The sequence below is a fragment of the Mytilus galloprovincialis genome, chromosome 7 (genome assembly GCF_965363235.1).
Source record: "Mytilus galloprovincialis chromosome 7, xbMytGall1.hap1.1, whole genome shotgun sequence".
Classification (NCBI taxonomy): Eukaryota; Metazoa; Mollusca; class Bivalvia; order Mytilida; family Mytilidae; genus Mytilus; species Mytilus galloprovincialis.
This window is the reverse complement of record NC_134844.1, coordinates 35,003,328-35,030,460: the sequence shown is the minus strand read 5'-3', so window position 1 is coordinate 35,030,460 and position 27,133 is coordinate 35,003,328. Positions and strand designations below refer to the sequence as shown.

Below are 27,133 nucleotides of genomic sequence, written 5' to 3'. Positions count from 1 at the left end.
ACCACTGCACTGCCCTTGTCTGCAGGTTTAATAACGATATTGTTGTTAGATCGTAAGTTTTTCAGTGCAGTCCGTTCTTCATTGGTAAGATTGTCAAAAGGTTTATTGTTATTTTTAGTGTTTTTAATAATGTCCGACTTAAAGCACAGCGACAGGTTCGGGAAAGCTTTTGGATAAAGGAACTTAATGTACATCACCCAAACGGCATCAATAAGAAATACTAAAAGTTTTGTTTTCACTTATTTTTATTGTTAATATACACAGTCACGTATATTGATTTATAGTGTTTTGTTTAAATTATGATATTCAGGATTAAAATCAATCGACCAAAACTTACCTGTATTATCACCTGATCTATTTTCACACCTTATACATTATGTATCAGTATTGTTAAAACTTGTGACACAAGAAGAAGGCCATTTGTTGAGCCGAAACATTTGTCAACACGATTTTATAACAACATTTTCGTTTAATAACACCTTATATCAGTACCGTTGTGCAAATCTTTAGACTGATATATATATATATATATATATTAAAGTTTTAAAATTCGATGACTACATTTCACGTTAAATAATAACAGGTCGTTAAAATATTGTCACTAGCATTTCCATATATAATATATATATATATTAAAAGTTTTAAATTCGCAAACAACATTTCACATCAAATAATAACAGTTCGTTAAAATATTGTCACTAGCGCTTTCATGCCTTCTGGCAATCTTCAGACGACGTTTTATCAATGTCCTTGACGACACTACCGTTGGTAACGTTAATTACGTTACAATAACGGTAAGGGGAGATAAATCAAACGTGTTTACGTAAATCCGTTTGATTTTGGCTGAAAGACCTTTATAAAGTGTGCTTCCTTTGCCAGTCTTTTATACGTATATTTGTTCGATGGGTTCATTTTATAGAACGGACATACGGTAAATTTTCGACTACTACACGTTTCGAAATGTTAGCTCACATCTTGCATTCGTGTGCATTCGTATATATATATATATATTAAGTGTCAACTTCACATATTTGAAGTTAGCAATATCCTTTAACTTTACGTTCCACTACATAGATGATGTTCTCTCACTAAATAATACAAAATTTGGTGACTAAGTTGAACGAACCTATCCCATCGAACTAGAGATAAAGGATACTACAGATACAGTTAAATCTGCATTATATCTTGATTAACATCTAGAATTTGACTATGAGGTTCGGTTGAAAACAAAACTTTACGACAAAAGAGATGATTTCAGCTTCCCAATTGTGAACTTTCAATGTCTATGTAGCAACATTCCGGCAGCGCCTGCATACGGAGTATATATCTCCCAATTGATACGATATGCCCGGGCTTGTATTTCCTCTCATGATTTCCTTGAAAGAGGATTGCTTCTCAAAAGGAAGCTATGAAACCAAGAGTTCCAAAAGGTGAAGTTGAAATCATCCCTTCATAAATTTTACGGACGCCATCACGAGTTAGTTGACCGTTATGGAATAATGCTATCGGGTATGTTCCTTATGTCGTAACAACAATACCCTTCACTTTTTACGAATGAGACCTACCGAATTAGACTATTTACTGGATTTGTAATAACATTAGCAACGCGGTGGGTGCCACATGTGGAGCAGGACCTGCCTACCCTTCCTGGGCACCTGAGATCATCCAAAGTTTTTGGTGGAGTTCGTGCTGCTTAGTCTTTAGTTTTCTATGTTGTGTCTTCTGTAATATTGTTTGTTGGTTTGTCGGTTTGTCTTTTTATTTTTAGCCATGGTGTTGTCAGTTTATTTTCTATCTATGACTTTGACTCTGCCTCTAGTATCTATCGTCCCTCTTTCACACTTAATTCAGTATGGTTATGAATTGTAGATTCTATGTGATAACTTTGTGCATTATTTTAATTATTTGACAGTTTTCCTTTAAGTTTGTACTCGTATGATCCGTTTTTTCTAGTAGTGCCATTATTTAATCGGTATATGTACATCCAGCGTAAGGGTTTTTGGCTATGGAAGTACAGGATGCAGATGGGTCCTAATGTTTAATTTTGACGCCTTATGTTTTAGCAGTGTTTTTTCCCATTTATATACCCTTGTTTTTTTTTATTCTATTTTACTTAATGTGTACTAATCGGAAATAAATTATTTCAATCTACAATCAACTACACAAACTGTATTGTTATGTTGTTCGGGTCGTATGTTCCTGGTATTGTTAGCTTTAGTGTATGTTTATCCTATTTTGACTAATGTATAACAAGTATTATCACTTAAACCAATGATTTCGGTTGCTCATACAAGAGTTTCGTATGTCGAATCGTGTGTCAATATGAAGGAACTATAAACAGAATTTTGTTACAATTGACATTCAATGGAAAGCATCACTATCTCTGAAAACAGGTACAACCCATATATTGGTATCTGAAAATGTATGTACTGAGTCAGGACTATGACAATCTTTAACATTAATTCTGTGGATACTTTTAAAGGAATTCCTTATTTTTTTATTTACTTTGGCGTTCTGTATTTTTCATATACTTTTTTTCAAATGAAGAAATACGTTTTGTAATTTATAAAAAAAAAGGACAAAATTTAAACTCAAATTTATTGTGGAGAACATATTTTCCACTTTGAAGAACCAGATCGATACACAACTCAATACGTGAAAAGACATAAAGGTAGTATTGAAGACTGCATGTTGACTCCAGTGTGCTTGAACCTATACCAACAATAAAATACAATAGTATAACAAAAAAGAAATTAAAAATAGAGAACACGACGAGGATAAAACTAATATACATATGTAAGTATATTACCAGAAAATTAAATTGATTATAGTTTATAATTTATTATATATTCATATAAAGTTGTTTTAGAAGGAAAACACAGATACAAAAATTAATTCATTTAACCAAACTACACAAAAGGAAACCGTTCTACATGTCTATTTTGTTATTATCTCCACAAATTCCTGATGTCGCCTCGTGGTCACACAATGAAAACTCCGGTAGCTGCGTCATACACGCACTTGACCGTTTAAAGATATCTTCATATCTAAATTCGTAACCGAAATGAATATCAACATTACACATCTCTTGACCATCAGATTCCCTGCAAAATAAATCAACCGTTATGTTATTGTGCTATGGTCATCTTAAGTATGTTTGTCGTTTATTTTTGCTTATGTGTTTTGTTTATATAATGTTTCAGTGCAAGTTTGTTTTTCTTTGTTGGCATAGTCGTTTGTTTTTATAGTGATTCAGATTATAACGCAATGTTGAGTAACTTTAAAGTCTGTTTGTTGTTAATATAATGGAATTGTACCCGACTGGCAGACAAGTGAGATGTTAAGCTAGGTTTAATTAACATTTTAAAAATAACGAAACTTTCAATGTTTGTATCAAATCAGGTATATGACAGTTTTTTTTCATTCTTTTGATGTGATCCCTGAGAAAAAAAAGTTTAAGTATAGTTCACTTGCTTACAAAATTAGGCTTTGGTATATTAAAAAACCAAAAAGTTCAAATTGACTTTGATATGAACTAATCATGATATCGAATATGGTTGAAAATACTACTGTTTACTAGTGATTAGTTATTAAAAAAGGAAAAAAGGGAAACAAAGATGGTAAAATCTGCCTGAATTCAGCAATAGCAAAGAAAAAATATCATTAATCCGGGTGCAACTAGTGAGACAGGAACAACTAACCCTACCGGATTGCCTTGTCAAGTTCAATAACATTTTTGTGACCTTCTTTATGAATTATGCTTGACTTTTTATGTTGTTAAGTATTGTCTAGTTTTGGTACGGCTTTTAACGACCCCTTTGTAGTAAGGATAGAAATTGTTAAGAGCTGCTTCATGTACTACATACAAGTGTATACAATGTACTTTATCTTACCCGAAACGAACTATCTTGTTATCTTTGGTAATATACAAACACTTCGCAGCCTATAAATCAAAGAAATGTACAATAAAAACATTATCAATTTTTTAATCATTGCTTCTAAAATTTGAAAATCCCTCGAGAACTTACGTTTATTTAATTATTTTAATTTAAAAGATTTCACATTTTGTCTGATCATTAAAACTTTATATGTTACTGAAATATTAACCGAAAACACAGTTTGGCTGCTTTAATGCAAAACAGCAGATAACAATTGACCTGTTTATGATAAAGTCAGGCGAATCGCTCAGTCTCTATTATCATTATATTATGTTTCTTACCAGAACATCTCCCCGTCGTACATCAATAGCCCCTCCAGGTACTGGTAATAACACCTGTAAAAGGTCAGTCGTTTATTTTTTCAAATTAAAATAAAAAGGTACTAGATATAGTTGATCTAAACATAATTTTAAACATATCACTTAAAGCTGTGCCATTATACATGTTATATGTCTTAAGTTGCTTAAATGTTGTGATCATGATTATGATTTATATTTTCCCTTTATTTAACTTATATTTAAGAAAAATTGTTGCATAAGCCAATATGCCGTTTAAAAATCCATATTTCTTTAGTTACAATTTTTACTTATTCAACGATATTTCATACAGCTATTTCATATAAAGCTATATACCACCGAAAAAAGAAAAATCATAAAAATACTGAACCCCGGAAACTTTCAGAAGGAAACTCCTTAATAAGATAACAAAATAAAAAGCTCAAACATATCATACAAACGGATATCAACAGTTACTGTCATCTTCCTGACTTTGTACAGGCATTTTCTTATGTAGCAATTGTGGATTCAACCGTGTTATACTAGGTAAACATCTTACTTGTATGACAGTCGCATAAAATTCTATTATATTGACAAGGATGTGCATATCTTATTTTATTCACATTCAATATGTTGATGTCAATTTTTCCTTACAAATCAAACATGTTGTATGCTTCTCTCTATGTGTTTATGAGTTATAGTTGTCATAATGTTGCAAACGAAATGACGTTCACCTCGTATTCACCCTTATTTAAACTCAACATATTCTTTTTTACTTTATGATTTGAATGTTACTGTCGTTGAGTTTCGTCTGCTTAGTTTATCATTTAATGTTGTTAACATAAATCAGGTCGTCTGTTTTCTCTTTGTTATTCTTTACATTGTGTTTTCTATGCTTTGTACTGTATACTTTTCTGTATGTGTTTTGGTAATGTTCAAAGTGGTATAATAAACTATATTTGTTTACAAGCCTGTCATTTAGTATATTAGTCAATATCATAGTTGTTTCATTGACTATCATATCATATATCTCCGAGATTTGTTACACTCTGATTAAATCAACGTTCCTTTGTTACATGTACGCTGAGCTTTTAAGAATATGACAACCCTACGTTCTACTACCTGTTCTGGTTATTCTAACATTAGCAATGAAATTACTGCCTTCCAATTGTTTAAGGTGTGTTTCATGAGAATAAATATCTAGATTTAACTAGGATCCTAAGAGATCTTCAAGTAAAAGGAATATGGTCAAATCCTAGTAAACGGAGCGTGAATCTGTAGTTTAATGAGATTGGTTATCATATATCTGTGTACACAACTAACCTTAGATTTTCCTTGTGTTAACTGACTCGCCATTAAGGTCCAAGTACCGTTTCGAACTCTATACATTTCAGCCATATATCCTGTTTAAATACAAATGTTTTCAATAAATTTGAATATAGAAATCACTACTACTTTATTTTACCACTTCATAATCACAGTTCTAGCAATTCTGGTTTGCGCCTAGATAACAGAATCAATCAGAGTATATTCTTAAGGTTAATTAAGATAAGTGAAAACATTAAGCTACGATAACTTATGTTTCCTTGCATGGTCAAACTATATCACAAAACGCTATAAATATTTCTTTCGATTTATAATTATTGAAATAAACTGAATAAATAATATCTTTCAAAATTTAACATAATGCAACCTCTACTATTACTTACCATAATGATGTGTATGTAATTGAACAGCAAATGCAACAACATCAGGCTTACTCCAGCTACAAGCTATTTCCGCAAAATATCCTACATCAAAATTAATATACATATATGTATCTTTTATCCATATGTCATAGTTTTGTTGAAGGGAAGCAAAAATAGCAAGTTTCTGTGATCGTTGTCTACCTCAGTACAGATTATTATCTGTATAAAAATTAAGAGGTGTGGAAGCTTGTCAATGAGACAACCAAAATTCCAAAGAAAATAGTTTGAATCTATTTTTCACAAACCGATAATCAATTTCTACAGATAGTAGGAAAATATAAAATGTGGCATGATTGCCAATAAGTCAACTCTACAAGCGACCAAAATAACACAGACATTACCAAATATCAATCATCGTTCGACCTTCAACAATGAGCAAATGCCATACCGCATTGTCAGCTAGAAAAACCTCCGTAAAGACAAATGTACAACAATTCAATCGTCATATATATTTAAGACTTTCTTGTGTTTGTATGCTTAAGTTGTCTACGATGACTTTAAAGAGGGAAAACAAAGCAAATCAAGAATACATCAACAATGAGTAAATGTTAAAAAAATACAAATAAAAAACAAAGAGCAAATAACAGACTGAAACCCAACTAACAGATACAAATAAATAGTAGCACCATTTTGTTTCGAGAGCACAAAAGATGTAGGACGAAACATATTGTCAAAAAGTAGAACAGTTAATTAGAAATCAAGATGAATTAAAACAAAAACGTTCCTTTACATTACGACAAAATTGGGACAATAAATAAAACGTACCCTTTTCCGAATTCGCGGGAATAAATCCGTCAGTCAGCAGTAAATGAGTTTGGTAGTTGTATTTGGTGCTGATTAATAGAAATAAAATATACATTAAAGTGAAGAAATCATTCACAAGAACAATATCAATAAATATGTTTTCATATCCTTATTGTTAACCATTAAAAATGATATTGACAAGGACCTTTCAACAATTCTATTTTGCATCATACCGTATAACTCGATACATAATTATCTATTTCAATAGGCGTTAAAGGTAAGAACAATTACAATAAGGGGTAAGGATCTGCTATATTGCCCTTTTCTGTACATGCTTTACAATAATTTATTATACTGGATGTTCGGTTGTTATTTCCTTTTTATTCGAAATTCAAAGGAATAATCCATAATGTCTTGTTTATTACAACCATCAGTATTAATTTCGCTTCTCTGTAAAGGGTATATTTTCGCACTCGTATGAACCAATCAAAATCTGACATTAAGACATGAATTATTATCTATTTAATCCTTTGAACATAGTTAATTTTCGTATACAACCTTAATGATCTTCTAAAAATTGAAAGCACCTATATATACTTTAGACGGAGATACCTAGTTTCCTAATATTTTTAGTCATCCATGTATGTATAAAACATGTAAAAATCGAAACAAACAAAAGCAAACTAAAAAGCCAGCTGAAGGACGCCTCCGGGTGCGGGAATTTCTCGCTACATTGAAGACCTGTTGGTGACCCTCTGCTGTTGTTTTTTATTTGGTCGGGTTGTTGTCTCTTTGACACATTCCCCATTTCCATTCTCAATTTTAAATGCAAACTATAGCTGGATTATGCAAAAAAATCTTTTTATTTTGTAGTGTAAAGCAGTATTTTTCATCAGATAAGGATATTACTGTGTTTCAGTAATTACATTACTTACGGAGTTTTGGTAAATGTTAACGTTACATTCAATAAAGGATATTGAAAATCTGAAATAAACATAATAATTAATCAAATACTATGTTACATGTAAACGTGTTTACGAAACAGTAAACATATAACTATAGAGCAATCGTTCATAAAGTAAAATTTGAAAATTAATAAATTGTTTGAATGAATGATTGATTTTTGTTGAATGTCCAGTGGCAATTGTTTAATTTGTTCATGTAAACCAATTTTATAGGTATATGCTACAGTAGATGTCAAGTGAGAAGAAGGATGGGACATTTGGCATGACACTTGAAAATCAGCCTAGACTGGATAAAGAAAATGGTATAGCAATAGACAAAAGCCGCCTACATATAACCCTTTATATGATAGCTTCCTACTTTAAACAGGAGTTCTATAAATAATTCGTTTGTAAAATATATTTGCTACTAATACGATAACACTTTAATGTATAGCTGTAGACTCACTGTGTTTTTCGCACATTATTGCTTACCCCAATTAAAGCTTGTAAGTGTTTTTTTTTATAATGGAATAGAAAACAAGTTATTAAAATAAATTTGTATACCTGTTACTGCTGCTTTACTATGCATCTCAAAAGTAATATGCTTCATTATTGTTGAAAATCCAACTTTAAGTGATACGTCTAAAAAATGGTAAAACAAATGTTTTTTTATCTGACAGCACTATGAATAAAAACGAAGTAACCAATAATTATAAGCAATTAATGTACATGATTGTGCACGAAAATTAACGGAGGTCAATATACTTATAATATAGTGTTGGCATATAGGTGTTCATATTAATCCCATATCGGGGCCTTTAATAATTAACTATGCGGAATGGGATTTGCTCATTGTTGAAGTCCGTACGGTGACACAAAGTTGTTAATATCTGTGTCATTTTGTCTCTTGTGGAGAGTTGTCTCATTGACTATACATGTACGAGGACACGATACGACATAATACAGGATAATATGAATACACCTGTTTTATGACATAGCTGACTATTATAATAATCAAAAAGGTGACAGAACAGGTAAGACTGAATTTATACTTTACGTGCCCAATTGTGAACTAACTGTGTTAATTGGTATTTAAATGCAAGTTACGTCGAATATCCCTTAAACTTAATAATGTGCGGCGAATGGCTCTTTTAATGCTCGTAAAAAAACTCATAATAGATAACAGGATTAAATTTTGTGCTTTCGCCTGACGGGCGTTTTGTCTACAAGAGACTCATCAGTGACGCTCGAATAAAAAAGAGTTAAAAAGGCCAAATAAAAAACGAAGTTGAAGAGCATTGAGGAATAAAACTCCTAAAAGTTTTGCCATATACAACTAAGGTAATCTATTCCTGAGGTAGAAAAGCCTAAGTTAAAAAACAAATTACCTTTAGGAAACGTCATTAAACCATCTTCAGGTTTGGAGTAATCATCAAATGTCAAAACGCCTACTGCCCCTCCTTTGCAATATTTTCTACTCGTCGAACATTCCCTACAACAATATGTCATAAAAATAAGAATCAATTAACAATCGATATGCTCTTTTATTATTGAGTTTGTAAGGGTGTCAATATATGTTTTTTTCTAACCATGACAAGCATATTAAAATGAAATTGTAATTGTAATGTTGAAATCATTTGTCGGCTTTTCTTCTAAATCAAAACAGACAGTGTATGAAAAAATCTTGTGCATAATCAAATTATTAAATGAAAAAAAAACGGTATAGTTTTTAAAGGATTTTAAATGGATATTATTTATATTGAAACTCATTTTGTCCATTTTTTTGTATATTGATGTGCATTGAATGATAGAAATGCTGGAATTTACATTTGTCTGTTCTGGTTATAGTCCTTTGGAAATTATACAATTTTTACTCATGATATATAATTTTTTAAAGTAATTAATAAAAACTGTTTTGTTAATTGTATACATATTTGCATTTCAAAATGTCCTTACCATGGTCGATGACTTGCATAATCTTCAAGTTCTTCACAAAAACTTAAAGCTGCATGATGTACATATTCATGATTTATTTCAATCAAGGTGCTTACTGAAAAGTATAAAACATTTATATTAAAATGTTTGAGGTCCATACTTGCAAATTTTGAGTTTATGTGAATGTAAACTCTGACAAAACGTGATCTCCAAGTATTAATTTTAATATGGACAATATAAAGAAAACGTCAACATTCTTTTACAATCTAAATCCAAACTAAGTTTGCAATCCTTTAAGTAAAGTGGGCATCATACTGTTTGAAGCATGTACTCGAGGAAGGCCATTTGATGTTTGAATCATTTACTAGAGAAAGGTCATTATTTTGGCTTTCAAAACTATTCTTGTATATACCTGGTTATTTTCAAAATGAACGTCGCAAGCATCTTTATAATTAATTTTAAAAGATAAGAATATTTAATGTATCGTAACTTAAGATTTATTTCGTCATGTCTTTAATAATATGTATTTTTTTTAAGCAACAATCAATCATTTTTGTCATTTTCCAATATATTCTCGACACTTAATTCCAACATATTCTCGACATTTTATTCAAATATATTCTCGAAATTTAATATTATTACCTCATTTATTGATCGAATACTTACAGACATAAACTTCATCAAGTTCTTCTAAATATCTTGTGTAGCAAAAATATTGGTCGGGCTTCAAAAAAGGATTAAATATTACATTTAAAGACGTATAAAGATACCATCGGAATGCAATTCATTTAAACAAAACATCGTTATATATATATAATGTATATACAAAATGTAGCAAGTCTTGAAAAACGTTAGTATTGTAAAATATGGACCTTAATAAATAAATATGTTCCGGACCATATGAGTTTTTGGACCATACGCGTATGGTCATGACCATATGGGTATATACTCATATGGTCCGACCATACGCGTACGGTCGGACCATACGCGTATGGTCGGGGTCATTAACGCTCTGTTACACTCTGTTACAGTTTACTTTTTAAACTAGTAAACTATTCATATGGTGTGACAGCTAATTAAAAAGCCGCTATCATAGAGATGATTTTATTATTATATTATAATAGCTAAATATGAATAAGAAGTTTCACATAGTTAATTTTATTTTATTTTACTATGCGAAAACTATGATAAAGACATTTTATACCAATGGTATTAACCGATGGTCATTACCGATTTTTTTTTATTACGAGTGACTTTAAAAAAAATAAAAATTTCTTGAACTGTTAAACAAGACTTGAAGGCACTGGAAAGTAACATAGTTTATTTAATTTGCAAAAATGCAAAAGCTATGATACTGTGTGGAAGAAAATGTCACCCCAAGCCTACATACAAGAATGTAAATAGAGATGAAAACTGACTATGGCATCAATGTTTATCTTTTACGTAGTATTTGAATTATAAAAATAAAACACTGTCATGTAACCATCATTGATTTTTTAGATAAATTTTTTATATTGAAACTTTTAAATGTAATTAAAACAAAATACCTATATGGTCAAAATACTCATATGGTCCTGCCCGGTAATAACTAAACGAGTATTATACTCATATGGTCCGACCATATGCGTACGGTCGGACCATACGCGTATGGTCGGACCATATGAGTATACGCATCTGGTCCAAATACTGGACCAGGCGGGTATGGTCCGGAACAAATACTTATATTAATCTAAATTCATCAAAAAGAAAATATTCTATTTTCACTAATTTAGACTATTTTTTTAACAACGATATATCATTAAATAAACTCATCATAGATACCATGATTGAAATTTTATAATTGCACCAGACGCGCGTGTCGTCTTCAAAAGACTCATCAATGACGCTAAAATAAAAAATATCAGAAAGGCCAATCAAAGAACGAAGTTGGAGAGCATTGTATAACATTTAACCCTTTTAAAGATCGAAGTAGGATAGAAATGAGATTCCGTATCCACACCTGTAAGAAAATATTCAGAATCTCACCAATAAATATAGTATTAAAAGACCCCTTGTCCATTTTAAACTATTGTTGAAACACAAATTCAACATAAATATACTTATGTAATTTCGAGAGTAGGAATGGCCAAAATAGTTACTAGCGCAATTATAACAGGTACCCTATGGAAACTGTATTACGGATAATTTGCTATTTTTATAATAACCATCTAGATAAAGGGTGAGATTTATACCTAAGTAAGGATTTTTCAATACGTGCATATTAGCAATTTCATTTCTTCATCTCTTTTATGTTTTTTTGGAAACATTTTTTATATGTCCATACCAGTTTGCATATATTAATATTAAAATAAGAAGATAATATATGATTGCCAATAATACAACTTTCCACCATGGAACAAATGAAATTGAAGTTAACAATAATAGGTCATCGTACTGGCTTCAACAATGAGCGAAATCATCTGAAATACATGACGTTCCTCCTTGAATATTGCTTTCTCCTTGTCATTTCATGGGTTCCTGGCCTGCTTTGATTATATCAGGCTAGTTTTGTTAAGTTTAATCTTCAAGTTAAAATCGTCTTTAAATATGTCTAAATGTTGTTTTCTTAGATCTTGAAAGAAATTAACTGTATGTCTAACAACTTTTATGTTGCACTGCTGTTTTATAATAATATTTTGGAAGAGTAATGAAGTTCTAATTTTGCCCTTTGATCAAGTACTTTCAATTTAGAATTTTTCTTGGGAATTCGGTAGTTTGAATATTTAAATGTTTACACGTAACGATAATAAAAACAAAGTACTACCTACTTCATATATCTTGATAGATGGGTATGATAGTTTCATTTTATAAACTTCTTGTCCATTCTCTCCATAATGAGCTGTTATATATGGTATCTCCCTCACACCTGATACTACGAAAAAATGCAGATAATGATTTTAATAGCCGAGCTGACACACAATTTAAAAATGTTTTATCGTTGACGATGGTATGAATAATTTAAAATATAAAAAAGAAACATACAGTTTTAAATGTAACCCAACATATTATTTCAAACTAATTTAAAAAAATAATTTAAAAAAACTTCGCTTTAAAATTTGGAGTATTTATAAAATTATTGTTTAAATTGTTATGCCGCTTATGTGCAAAACTTCCTTCGGTTTTTATAAATAAAGGCAACAGTAGTATACCGATGTTCAAACTCATAAATCCATGGACAAAAAACAAAATCGGGGTAACAAACTAAAACTGAGGGAAACGCATTAAATATAAGGGGAGAACAACGACACAACACTACAATGTAACACACACAGAAACGGACCAAGCAACAGACAAAATCCCACGAGAATAACAAATATAACATCAAAACCAAATACATGAATTTGGGATAGACAAGTACCGTGACACGTCTTATCGCAATGTGAATTTACACTAAAAAATAAGAGAAAACAAACGACGCAACGTTAAAATGTAACACATACAGAAACGAACTATAATATAACAATGGCCATATTCCTGACTTGGTACAGGACATTTTTAAAGAAAAAAATTGGGGGTTGAACCTGGTTTTGTGGCATGCCAAACCTCCCCTTTTATAGCCATGTGAAATATAACATTAAGATGACAACTAAACACTACAGGACTACAATATAAATAAATTGGAGAATACAATTGACAAAGAAACACACGAACAACAGCCAACAAAAGGCAACAAGTTGAAAATTTTAATACGCCCTTAGTGCATTTTATAGACACAAGATTTACTAGTGATGCCCAGATACAAAAGTTAGAAAGCCGAAACAAGCACAAAGTCGAACAGCATCGAGGACTAAAAGATTAAAAAAGTTGTGCCAAAAACGGCCAGGGTTTTCTGTTAGTTACCAGAACAGCCTTATCATTTAGAATAATTTATACTTTTGCAAACAGTAAATTTATAAAATTAATAAACAAAAGCTGTACATGATAGAACTGAAATATTAACTAATTACAGGAAACAACTGAAATACATTACATAACCAGACATTTGCAACACAATATGTAGACACATCCGAATATGTAAAAAACCACAACGCCAAGTGACGTCATATTTGAAATTGTAAAAAATCACGTCATTTGAATTTGTAAAACAGATCATCAAAAAATGAAAAATGACGTCATTTGAATGAATAAGATAGAACTAGGACTGACCCAAGATTACATTTGAACTAAATACTGATATTGCACTTAATAACAATGCACATTTCAATATTTATTAATAGCAAACTAAGGCAGCAATTAACTATATTATAAAGCTATGTACGGTTTGTTTTGAATCTCACTTGAAACGTAAAATATTGCACTGATTACGTTGAACAAAATGAAATCTAATAAATGAATGCGGTGATTAATATTATTTACCATAACACATAAATATAATAGAAAAGAAGTCAAAACATTTGACAAAATCCGATGAGAATTACAAATATAACATTAAACATTTAAACCAAATACATGAATTTGGGATAGACAAGTACCGTAACACGTGTTATAGTAATGCGAATTCACACTCAGCATAAACGTGGCTAGATTCCGAAACGTTCACTCGATAAGTTACAGCTATGTAACTTTTTTCACCGGGCGAATTTATCAGTTTATTTAGTAAATAGTAAATGAAATACAGTTATTGTCAGCAAACAACTGCTAAAATCGTTATCAAAGGCACAAGGATTATAATTTAATACGTCAGACGAGTGTTTCGTCTTCATAAGACTCATCAGCGACGCTCAGATCAAAACTTAAAAAGCCAAACAAGAAAAAAGTTGAAATTCCAAACTGGACAGACGTAAATATAAAACATTGAGACAGACACTGAAAACGTGTATGCGTCCTAAGGCTAAGTCTTATTCTGTATATACATGATTATGCTTGGCTTCAGGATAAAATTATATATTATTAGAAATTCTTACCTGCAACAATTAAAACAAAAAGCCACATAGCGATCTTAATCATATTTAGATAGTCCGACAAAAAGTCCAGTTTAACCAATATGAAATGTTTGAAAAATATTATTTTCTTTAATGCGTTCTACAAATGAGTTTCGAGAAATCTGCATCCTTATTTTGATATGCAAAAACAGAAAACAATACACGACACGAGTTAAAAAATTGTTTACCTTACATACAACAATTATAAAAATAGAACAGGACAAGGTGACCATCAACAATAAACAAATTCATCAATGTCAAACTTACGAAATAATTTACGACTACGATTACATATTGTTAGGGGATACTTTGTCGTGTAAGATAATATGCTATTTCTTACGTTGTAGGTTCTAATTCTGATATATATCTTTTCAATTAATACTTTAGAAACAATAAATCAAAGATTTCAATATGAAAAAAAACATGTAGTGGGATTTGAACTAATTTTTTAAATCACATATCGAGCATACTTTGCAATATTGCTTTCGGCTAAATTAAAGCACCCAAGTCTTAATTGATCACAGATCAATGAGCAAAATATATAAACTAGAGCCTCTAAGGAGCCTGTGTCGCTCACCTTGGTCTATGTGCATATTAAACAAAGGACACAGATGGTTTTCATGACAAAATTGTGATTTGGTGTTGGTGATGTGTTTGTAGATCTTACTTTATTGAACAATCTTGCTGCTTACAATTATCTCTATAATGAAATTTGTCCAGAAAGCGACAGTAGGAAATATTACAAAATTTATGAAAATTGTTAAAAATTGACTCTTAAGGAAAATTACTCCTTAAGGGGTCAATTGACCACTTTCGTCAAGTTGACTTATTTGTAGCTCTTACTTTGCTGTTCATTATTTCTATTTACAGTTTATCTCTTTCTATAATAATATTCAAGGTAATAACCAAAAGCTGCAAAATTTTCTTAAGATTACCAATTCAGGGGCAGCAGCCCAATAACAAGTTACCAGATTGGTCTTATGGCAGATGGCAGATAGATCTTGACTTATAAACAGTTTTATCCCCAAAATCTCTTAATGCTTTGGTTTCAGAGATATGAGCCAAAAACTGCATTTTACCCTATGTATTATTTATAGCCATGTCGGCCATCTTGGTTCACGGGCGAGGTCATCGGACACATTTTTTTTTACAACAAATACCCTAATGATTATTGTGTACAAGTTTGTTTAAATATTTCTTAGTATCTTCAGTGGAGAAGATTTTTTTAAAAAATTCATATACCAAAATTGTTAAATATTGACCATAAAGGTTGATAACTCCTTAAGGGGTAACTTGACTATTTTGGTCAAGTTGTCTCATTTGTAGACCTTACTTTGCTCAACATTATTGCTGTTTACAGTTTATCTCTATCTATAATAATATTCAAGATAATAACCAAAAAAGGCAAAATTTTCTAAAAATTACCAATTAGGGGCAGCAACCTAACCACGGGTTCTGCGATTCATCTGAAAATTTCAGGGCAGATAGATCTTGACCTGATAAATAATTTCTATGTGTCTGATTTGCTCTAAATGCTTTGGTTTCAGAGATTTAAGCCAAAATCTATATTTTACCCTTATGTTCTATTTTTAGCAATGGCGGCCATCTTGGTTGGTTTTCCGGGTCCCTGAATACCTTTTCAAAACTAAATACCCCATGCAATGATGATTTTGGCCAAGTTTGGTTTAAGTTGGCCCAGTAGTTTCAGAGGAGAAGATTTTTGTAAAAGTTAACGACGACGGATGACGACGGACGACGACAGACGACGGACGCAAAGTGATGAGAAAAGCTCACTTGGCCCTTGTGAACACTAAACAAAAACTTGTTATCTTAGTTGAAATGTCATGAATACAATAAATAAAGGCAACAATAGTATACCGCTGTTTGAAACTCATAAATCGATAGAAAAAAAAACAAAACAAATCCGGGTTACAAACTAAAATGTACTTTACCCAAATCATTGATTAACTACATAGCTTTATGTTCATATATAGTATTGGTTTTCGAATAAAAAAAAAGATGACAATGCTGTCCTGAACTATATACTGGTTTGTGATAGGCCTTATTGATACTGAAGTTTTTCAGTCACAAACAGTGATTGCTATGGAAACGGCAGTTGAATCTATAACTATCTGAACATATATTGGACAAAATATAAAAGCGGAGAATTACATGCTCGGGCGAAATGACTTTTATAATTTGAATATATTTGTCAAAACACATCACCAGTAACAAGGATGTCAGGGATGTTTAAAAACAGTAATAAGGAAAGTCGTATATGTAAACAAAAACAACATCAAGCAATAAATCAAAGCATTACTATTTCGTAGAACCACGCGATTAAAATTTCACAGAAATACCAATTAAGTAGTTAAACATCTTGTGTGTAATTAATCATCCTGTTTTTAATCCGTATTTTTTCGGTAGAAATGTTGTATATAAAGGTATAAACTTTACCAATATTGACCATAATCAACTTATCAAGACAAACAGTGTATTGTGACTGATTAAACACTGCTTTTTACTCTACCGTCTCTAATATGTTAACCATGAATTCCAGATCACTTCTTTGTTTCTGTGCTATTCTAATTTGTAAGTATATTTTGACTGTCATTTTCAATGATTACTAAAAAAGAACATTTACAGATTAAAAGAACAATTGATCAAAAGCTTAATAAAATTAACGGTACCAATTTTCTTGCACCAGATGCGCATTTCGACAATACATGTCTCTTCAGTGATGCTCGTGGCCAAAATATTTGAAATCCAAAGCATGTATAAATGATTTCTCGGTATCTAAAACAAAATTGTTCGACGATGAAACAAAAGAAAAATAGTCGGAAAATTTGTTTCAGTAAGTCAATTTTAATAAAGCAATTCTTCCTTGTTTATTTATTTTAAGCAAACGAATTTCTACTACTTCTTTTTTTCTAATGGCTTACTTATGGTTCTGTTTTTTTTTTAATTAAACATTTGGATTCTTCTTCATCACAAACTAATAGAGAGAAAACTATTGTTTCATAAGTGCAACTTTAACTCAAAAATGAAGGTAAATTCATAAATTCGAGAACGTAGAAAAGTGCATAAATTTGAGTTCACTAATGGTTTGTCAATACCTTTAGTTATCAGAAGTATTATCAAAACAAGTTAAAACCTTGTACGTTGTAGGATTTTGTTTTAAAGTAAATCCTCATGATGAGAACACTTTGTTCATTGTTTTAAATAAACGAAGTTGTAACACACCGCGTACCCGATTCAAACATTGCGGAGGTATCCAACTCTTATGGAGCTTTACAATTTTGTATGAATAGGTATATTAAATCTTTAACATTCCCATAACTTCTCGGTTAAAATCGGATCCAGCTTTGACGTAACTATCGTTACATACTTTTCATTAATCGATCTTTGGAATTGGGAAGGGAACATCTGGTGAGTGTAAGTAGAATCATTTCTAACGGTAATATTGAATAATTGTATAGTTCATTCTATACATGCATAGCTTTGCCTTTCACTGTTTTATGCACTTACCTACCCCACCCCGTTATTGTGTATTATTATATATCATTGTTTATAATACTTTGATTAATATTGTCACTGTAAAAGCTTCTTATTCATTGAACCTTTTTTAGAAGTATATTTCTAAAGTACTGAAAACAAATCTAATTAGGTCCTATTTTGAGAGCATATAAAAATAAGAAGGTGTGGTATGTCTAAAAAAAAAAGAAAAAACTCTCCACAAGAAAACAACAAAGAGTAGAGTTCTTACCTTTTGCGCGTACTCATTCATCTCTGTCTTTTTAATGATCCGGTTTTGGGCGTTTAAGATTAAGCGTTTATATCAAGAAAACGGTAAAAAGTGAACGAAATTATGACACGTTTACTTCATTTACTAGCACTAATACTGGTTCAGCATCGCTGCTTTTAGAATGTTACATGCAGTCCTCGAGGATATCGATATATAATCAGTTCAGAAGTTCGTCGGTACTGAAATGATTTACATCATATATTTTCAAATATTCAAAAATCATCCATAAACTATAAAAGATCCGATTCCCTCATTCAAGATTGACCGATTATCAATTTCGCTATCCTGTTGCATTCTTTTTGTGTCATATATCTCAAAATGGTACTTAGAATAACTGGAATCCTGGCTTATAAATGTTTAGGTTTAGGCGTTCCTGATGAGGGAAATCGACAAAAACGCTTTTTCTTTTATGAAATTTGTACTGTTTACATTTTCCAGATAACGCTACTTTTAAAATGTGCATACAACCATATTATATGTATAAATAGAACAGCAATACTAGATTTGAAATCAAAATTTGAAATGGACATTTTGTACTTGAAATATATTAAGGGCATATAGACAAATAAACATTGTTCATCATTATTTTTAACGTTTTTGTAATATACTTTGAATTTAATTAGTGAACAGATGATTAAATGATAAAATTATAAACCAGAACAAATATTTTTTTGTGATAAAAGAAAGTAACAAGTATGGATATGCAAAACTAAATACAAAAGAAGTATAACATAACTCTATAAGTATATTTATGATAACTATTGATAACATGTAATATCAGGCTATATTTTTTCCAGTTATTATACATGCTGTAAACTCTGTTCCCTTGAGTTTAGACAATAGTTTAAGGGAAAAAAGGGAAGCTGTCCCGTCCGTTAAAGCCGTCAACGTTGATTTAGAAGATGGTTTGAGAAAGAAACGTGAAGCTGTACCGTCTGTCAAAGCCGTCAATGTCGATTTAGAAGATGGTTTAAGAAAAAGACGTGAAGCTGTACCATCTGTCAAAGCCGTAAACGTTGATTTAGAAGATGGTTTGAGAAAGAAACGTGAAGCTGTACCATCTGTCAAAGCCGTCAATATTGATTTAGAAGATGGTTTAAGAAAAAGACGTGAAGCTGTACCATCTGTCAAAGCCGTCAACGTTGATTTAGAAGATGGTTTGAGAAAGAAACGTGAAGCTGTGCCGTCAGTCAAAGCCGTCAACGTCGACTTAGAAGATGGTTTGAGAAAGAAACGTGAAGCTGTACCGTCAGTTAAAGCCGTCAACGTCGACTTAGAAGATGGTTTGAGAAAGAAACGTGAAGCTGTACCATCTGTCAAAGCCGTCAACGTTGATTTAGAAGATGGTTTGAGAAAGAAACGTGAAGCTGTACCGTCAGTTAAAGCCGTCAACGTCGACTTAGAAGATGGTTTGAGAAAGAAACGTGAAGCTGTACCATCTGTCAAAGCCGTGAACGTTGATTTAGAAGATGGTTTGAGAAAGAAACGTGAAGCTGTACCATCTGTCAAAGCCGTCAACGTCGACTTAGAAGATGGTTTGAGAAAGAAACGTGAAGCTGTACCATCTGTCAAAGCCGTCAACGTTGATTTAGAAGATGGTTTGAGAAAGAAACGTGAAGCTGTACCATCTGTCAAAGCCGTCAACGTCGATTTAGAAGATGGTTTGAGAAAGAAACGTGAAGCTGTGCCATCTGTCAAAGCCGTCAACGTCGACTTAGAAGATGGTTTGAGAAAGAAACGTGAAGCTGTACCATCAGTCAAAGCCGTCAACGTCGACTTAGAAGATGGTTTGAGAAAGAAACGTGAAGCTGTACCATCTGTCAAAGCCGTCAACGTCGATTTAGAAGATGGTTTGAGAAAGAAACGTGAAGCTGTACCGTCTGTCAAAGCCGTCAACGTCGACCTTGAAGATGGTTTGAGAAAGAAACGTGAAGCTGTACCGTCAGTTAAAGCCGTCAACGTCGACTTAGAAGATGGTTTGAGAAAACGACGTGAAGCTGTACCGTCTGTCAAAGCGGTCAACGTTGATTTGGAAGATGGCTTGAGAAAAAAACGTGAAGCTGTACCATCTGTCAAAGCCGTCAACGTAGATTTAGAAGATGGTTTGAGAAAGAAACGTGAAGCTGTACCGTCTGTCAAAGCCGTCAACGTCGACTTAGAAGATGGCTTGAGAAAGAAACGTGAAGCTGTACCGTCAGTCAAAGCCGTCAACGTCGATTTAGAAGATGGTTTGTGAAAAAAGAGTAAAGCCTATTTTTTAAACTGTTTTGTGTAGATAAGTGCGGAACAAATGAGTGTACATGAAGCTTTTTAATTCAACTGACATGCTAATGGGTATATTTGTACGTTTACATTTCAATGCTTGTGGTCTCGTTTATTTAATTTATTTATTATGACAGCATGTATTTGTTTTGGTTAGATACTGTCTTTATTTTAGTTTGTTGATTGTCTTTGTTTTGTAAAAGATTGCTTGTTATATAAAAATTATATTCTTTGTTTGATATTGTTTCTTGTATATTTATCTATTGTAAAAGTCAACCATAAGAGTTGTAATGCTTCAGATATTACAAATGTGTAAAATCATTGAAATTTTAAATCAAATAAAGTTACGCTGAGAAAGTTTTAATAAATTTGTTATCTACATGTTTATACCTAAAATAAAGAGGTTCAATTTCTTAGCCGGTATGACTTTATAAACGACGAATCAAATAATTCAACTTTGCATATACTTCATATAGGACAATGGCGTTGAATAAAGATAGCATCATGCCAGGCTTTTTTGTTTTCTAAATAATTAATATTTTCAATTGACAAGTTCCGGGGCAATGGATCCATACACAATACGAATACTAAAAAAACAGACTAGAAATAAGGCATTGGTACTTTAATTCAGTAACTGACCTGTGACGTCGAGGGAATGTGCTAGTACTTTTTAAATATTCAATATTATATAAGAATAACCGAGCTATGGTATTTTTCATCCCTGTTTTTTCAACGAGTTAGATTTCAGGAAATTATTCTTAAAGAGTTTAACTTTGTTATCATTGTTTATTTATTTTTTGAATTAGACCATCCCCATTATTCTTATCACCGGGGTTATATTTGAATGAGCAACGCGACGGGTGTCACAACTGGAACATGATCTCTTTACCCTTCCGGAGCACATAAAATCATCCCGGTTTTTGTTGGGGTTCATGTTTCTTACGTTTTGTATACTTTGTCTTTCTTTGCGATTGGATCGCAGTTTATCTACGACTTACAAGTTCAAATGACCCTTTTTGGTATTTTTCGCCTCTCTTTTATGAACTATCAAATCACAAAACTAGATCTCTGATAAAAACAAATGGAAAATGGAGTCATATCAGATGTACGCCAGCAGACGGATATTAACTCTATACTCCATCACTTATAATTTCTGTATCTAATTCTAATCTAATCAAATGCTGATCTAAAAACCATTACAAGATGTCAAGATTAGGTGAAGTTTGTCTCATACGTGTATTGTATTGCCAAATGATGCTATTATTCAGATACAGACAACCTATTTCTCACAATAGCTGAAGAAAAAATCTTTGTTTTCAAAAACGTTATATTCAAGTCATTTTCTAATTTACACTTCATTTTGAGACAAAGAATACAGACTTGTACAAGTTATGAACTTAGAACTAAACACACCTACATACCACCACACATACCCTTTAAATATAAAGATTTGTACAGAAGGTTCACACAAGAGTCTATTGCCTCCAAACTAACATCGCAATGTGTTTGATTAAAATTGAGTTACTGTATAATTGATAGCCATGAAAAAGAAACGGAGACAGGTAAAATGGAAGTATCTGTCAATTATTTTACAGAAATGAGAACATCATTTTAAAGAAAAAGGGTTTGCAATGTATTGCGAAATAACAGTAAAACCTGCTCTAAGGAATACATGAAATCAAATGCCAATTATAGCAACTCTATTAATTTAACATTACATACATGTGTAGAAAACAAATTGAAAACAACACGTTTGATAATTTCTTGCGTCCGAAGCGCTTTTCTGGATGTACCTTCATGGAAACTGACTAAGCTACTTTTATTACTTATAATTCTCATGTATGTCAGCATTTCTCCATCAGTGCAGAAGAAAGACATTACTAATTATATTGAAAAATACATCATACGATACCATCCAAGAATAATACACTAATTTTACAAGAAATGAGATGTCAAAATCAGTATACTATATAATGTGGCCTTGATTTGTTTTATAAACGAATATCATTGTAAATAAATCAGTGGAACTTCTGTTAGGCCGAACAAATATATGTTGATGGGTCGATGCCATTGCTGGTTGACGTTTCGTCCCCGAGGGTATCATCAGCCCAGTAGTCAACACTTCGGTGTTCACATGAATATCAATAATGTGGTCATTTTTATAAATTTCCTGTTTACAAAACTTTAAATTTTTCGAAAAACTAATGATTTTCGTATCCCAGGCATATATTTCCTTAGCCGTATTTGACACAACTTTTTGGAATTTTTGGATTCTCAATGCTCTTCAACTTTGTACTTGTTTGGCTTTATAAATATTTTGATATGAGCGTCATCGAAGAGTCTTGATTTTGGTTTTGTTTCAACCACCAAATTTTTTTTCATGAGCTGTTTTGAAAATGACACTGGTTAACCAAATAAAGGAAGAACAACTTTGTAAGATCTACATGAATCTCCCCCAAACACTGCGTTTCTTGTGCGCCATACTTTTTCGCAACCATAAAAGATCATGACAAAATTATTTTACCGTGTTTATCTTCAGGTTGAAAAGAATATTTTTGAAGATTCCATATAAGAGGGTTTCCAATTTAGGTATTCGAATTTCGACATAAGTGAAATGTAAAAGTTCTCATAAATTAAAAGTGAGGTCATAGGTCCACGCCAAGGTCGAAGCCAAGGTCATGTTTTAACTTTTTCTATTAATTGTACATGCTGCTCCTTAGAAACTATTAGGTATATTGGCAAGAGATTTTCACCAAATTACAACTTGCGATTTGTCGTAACAGGACATTTTTTCTACGATGCTGTTCGCTGCCATTCAAATTTTACTTGGATTTGTCTACCCTCAAATGTTTACAAATTAGATGGTACGATATATGAATGAACAAGAAATACTATATACAGCAACAATTAAACGATAACCCCTCCAGCATCCAAAACATGTGAAAGTATGTTGTTGTTCAAATAATATAACAAAAAGAAGATGTGGTATAATTGCTAATGAGACAACTCACCAAAAGAGACCGCATAGTTATAAAAGCCCCGAAATAACAATGAAAATCAATTCAACCGAGAAAACTAACAGTTACATTGCATAACTATTACTCCTTGTCCTGGCTTGGTTTAAATTTTGGTTCTTTTTTTGTTCTATCAGCTCTTAAACACTTGTTTTTTGGTTATCTGACGATTGACGATAACAGCGATTGCTTTTCCTTTATTTTAATATTTTAGTTTTACACCAAAAACTCTACACAAACATTTAATGAGCGTAGTCTATGTTTAAGTTGAGATTTCGTTACTTCAAATTACATGTACGTACAACCTAACAGTAGGATTGATCTCTGCCAACCATGTGTATCACGATCACATTATTATTGTGCCTCACAGTGACATCACATTATTGAAAATGAAACTACTTCAATGAACAGAGTAAAAAGAAGCCTTATTTTTGAGTGTCATAAAGTCACACGACACATATTTGATAAAATGACGCAACAAAGGTCGTTAAATTTAAGAGTCATTATGTTATTGGACACAGATTGTAGACAACATAGATCAACATAGACTTGAGAGTCATGATGTCACAATACACAGATGTGTGGTAAGGACAAAACAAAGCGCCATATATTTAAGTTTCATGACGTCAATTGACACCAATGTGAAGACAAGATACATATTTGAGGCTGAAATTTGATTTGTCTCTAATGATAAATAGGAACAACTATGTGACAAATCTAGATACTGTATAATTGTTTGCATTAATCGTACTTAAACAGAATAAACAATATCTATATCACTACCAGTTATTTTGTAGCAGTTCTTATATTTATCTTCATTGAGCTTGTTGAGATTTCCAAGTATATGAGTTTTTGCTAAATGCTTTCTCTAAAATATACCAAAACCGAACGTTCAAAGTTGAACAAATGGCTTAAAGTAAATATGATAGAACAGCAAAAGTTAACACTGTGAATTAAGAGTACAATGGAAGAATGGATTAATAAAAATTATTACCAATGACTGCTATATACATGTCTTCTTGTAAACTTTTATCTCGTAAGGTTGCATATTAAAAATTAAACCTAGAGTGTTGGTCTAGTACAACGCTGGCTACATTTATAGTTAAGTAACATATCGTCCTAAATATGCATTTTATATTTCATATTGAACAAGAAGAAGCCTACATACTTGTTTTCCCCAAAAAAATGTTTTAAATGGAATTTTACATTAAAAAAAAATCATCTTGCTTATTGTCGTAGTATGAACAACTCCCTACAAAATGTAGACATATGATACTCCTTCAACTGGAAACTGTGAATATTTGTCGTTTAGATATGATCCCTATCACCATTGTTATTACCGGGGACCTCAATATCGTCGAGGACAGAGAGGTTAAAAAAAATTATAGACAGGACCAAAATAACTTCCTCCATCTAAAATAGATTGGCAACAGTGTCGTAAGGTCACCAAAGACTCTCTTTCCTCGTTTTGTAAAAATTGGTGTAAACGGGAAAAATCTGATAAGAAAGCTTTTCATTCTTATCTAGATAAATGTATGAAATTTTTAATTCATATACATACATATTCGTGCCTTTCACAGAGTCATATAGTAGACAAACATATCATAACCACATCACAGCTTAAAGCTTCTTCTGAACATCTGAAGTTCCCTACTATGTATTAGTTACCTTAGCCGTATTTGGCACAACTTTTTGGAATTTTGGGTCCTCAATGCTCTTCAACTGTGTACTTGTTTGTCTTTATAAATATTGTGATCTAAGCGTCACTGATGAGTCTTATATAGACAACACGCGCGTCTGGTGTATTAAATTATAATCCTGGTACCTTTAATAACTATTTACCTAAACTACACATCAAACCAGTGAAATATCGTTTCATCTCGATCTCTAGTAAGTGTTCTTTAACTAGCATAACGATGCTTTTAACAAGTTCCTTAACTACTATCAAAGAACTTGTGATAAACTATTGTAATAAAATATATAAAAATTGTGGAATTAATTTATTTTAGTGTAAACAATTCTTTTTATGTTTTAGATAAATTACCACACAATCTTATCAAACAAAAGTTTTCCTATTTGATTAAATTGTTGTTTGGTAAATCTGAATGGAAATATATTTGGTGCAATTCATTTAACGCTTTTTTCTCATATGAGAAAGGTAAATATGCTAGATATACTTACTAAGGGTAAGATGAAATGATGAAGCTGTTTGCTTTATCCTTGATGATTTAATGTACGTTTCGGCAACAAAGTTTATCGGCATGTATTCTAATGGGAACTAATTTTTTTAGCAGACTTCTTTTTGTACTGTTATGAATCACAGTTTATGACTAAACTCAGTAAAGAGCGGGATAAATGTATTTAATTGATTAATTCAAAAATGCTAACCGTTATCTTAAGAATATGTTTTCGTTAAATAATCAAGAATTCTCTTAATAAACTGCCGAAATTTACCGAAAGGAACTCACTTGAAAAAAATCAAATTAAAATGGTAATAACCGTCCTTTCCTAGATTTTAATATGACGTGACGGTACCCAAATTGCACCTATTTTGACAGATTTTTCACCTACGTTTTTTTATGATCAAGTAAAATATGTCCATACTGTGTTTATTTTGTAGCCCTATCCTTCTTCATTGTATAGGTACACTAATTTGATTTTTAATCCATACTGAGTCCATAAAAGAATGGGTTTGAATCAACCTCCAAACTATCCAGGATTCTGTAATGAGGAGTACCCAAATTGCATCCATGCTTAAATTCACATCGTCAAAAGTCTAATAACCGAGCTTTTGTTTAATTTCTTCAAATATTTTGAACAATTGGATATTAGTCCATGCTTACTCTTCATATTTTACAAAATGGATGCTTATAATATATTGTTTTTGCTAATTTTAAAAAGATGACGTTTTGATGACGTCGTACGGTGACGTTTTCGAACATTTTGCTTTTTCAGTAAACAGTCCATCTGTTGATAAATACTGTGAACGTTTTGTGTGTATCTAAATATGTTTACCTATGTTGAAAGACGTGCATAGTATAAAATCAAAAAAATACAAATTGTTTAGTCTCTAGGAAATGTTGCAAGATTTCCGTTGCTATTTTTTCTAAATAGGTGCAATTTGGGTACTCGGTGCAATTTGGGTACCTTTACGTTATATATAATACACAAAAAACTCCACACTAAATCAGATAAAGGGAGGATTTGTCGTTCCCTATTGTTAATTTTCCCTTTTCGATGGTGATGGTCATTTGGCACATCTTAGTTCGCTATACCTGTGTCTGTTGTGACTTTTTTTTTATTTTAACGAACGTTATCTATGTATTACTGGAAAATTCTCGATTTGAAATTATTTCGAATTTTGTTTACAGCAAATTTGAAGAAGACAATGTCTGTATTTTCATGTCATTGTCGAAGTACCGGATACTAGGCCAATGAATATCACAATTTATGTCGTTTAAGTGATGCTCGCTGATAAAATATTTGAAATTCAAAAATCTAAAACAA

At 31.7% G+C, this 27,133-nt stretch overlaps 2 protein-coding genes across 2 annotated transcripts; one reads left to right on the top strand and one right to left on the bottom strand.

Moving 5' to 3' along the window:
* Positions 1–2,825: 2,825 nt before the first annotated feature.
* Positions 2,826–14,656, bottom strand: LOC143081653 (peptidylglycine alpha-amidating monooxygenase-like). Its single transcript, XM_076257418.1, has 13 exons — positions 14,528–14,656; positions 12,392–12,495; positions 10,251–10,308; positions 9,606–9,699; positions 9,038–9,141; positions 8,214–8,291; positions 7,641–7,689; positions 6,727–6,794; positions 5,923–6,003; positions 5,537–5,616; positions 4,220–4,273; positions 3,894–3,943; positions 2,826–3,104 (listed from the first exon to the last, which is right to left on the bottom strand). Exons 1-13 carry the CDS (start codon positions 14,568–14,570, stop codon positions 2,930–2,932), a joined length of 1,038 nt encoding a protein of 345 aa, XP_076113533.1. The 5' UTR covers positions 14,571–14,656; the 3' UTR covers positions 2,826–2,929.
* A 2,365-nt stretch (positions 14,657–17,021) lies between these two features.
* On the top strand, positions 17,022–21,119 carry LOC143082857 (uncharacterized). Its single transcript, XM_076258814.1, has 2 exons — positions 17,022–17,137; positions 19,148–21,119. The coding sequence occupies exons 1-2, from the start codon at positions 17,086–17,088 to the stop codon at positions 20,584–20,586; spliced, it is 1,491 nt and encodes a 496-aa protein (XP_076114929.1). The 5' UTR covers positions 17,022–17,085; the 3' UTR covers positions 20,587–21,119.
* The last annotated feature ends 6,014 nt before the right edge of the window (positions 21,120–27,133 follow it).

Bases quoted from the DNA above. Each gene is read 5' to 3' on its own strand.
- LOC143082857 (XM_076258814.1), top strand. From the start codon at position 17,086: ATGTTAACCATGAATTCCAGATCACTTCTTTGTTTCTGTGCTATTCTA. The intron at 17,138-19,147 runs GTAAGTATATTT...TATTTTTTCCAG, and splicing joins TTTCTGTGCTATTCTAATTT to TTATTATACATGCTGTAAAC.
- LOC143081653 (XM_076257418.1), bottom strand. From the start codon at position 14,570: ATGATTAAGATCGCTATGTGGCTTTTTGTTTTAATTGTTGCAG. The intron at 6,004-6,726 runs GTACGTTTTATT...ATTTTGATGTAG, and splicing joins TCCCGCGAATTCGGAAAAGG to GATATTTTGCGGAAATAGCT. The intron at 3,105-3,893 runs GTAAGATAAAGT...TTTATTTTGCAG, and splicing joins AACAAGATAGTTCGTTTCGG to GGAATCTGATGGTCAAGAGA.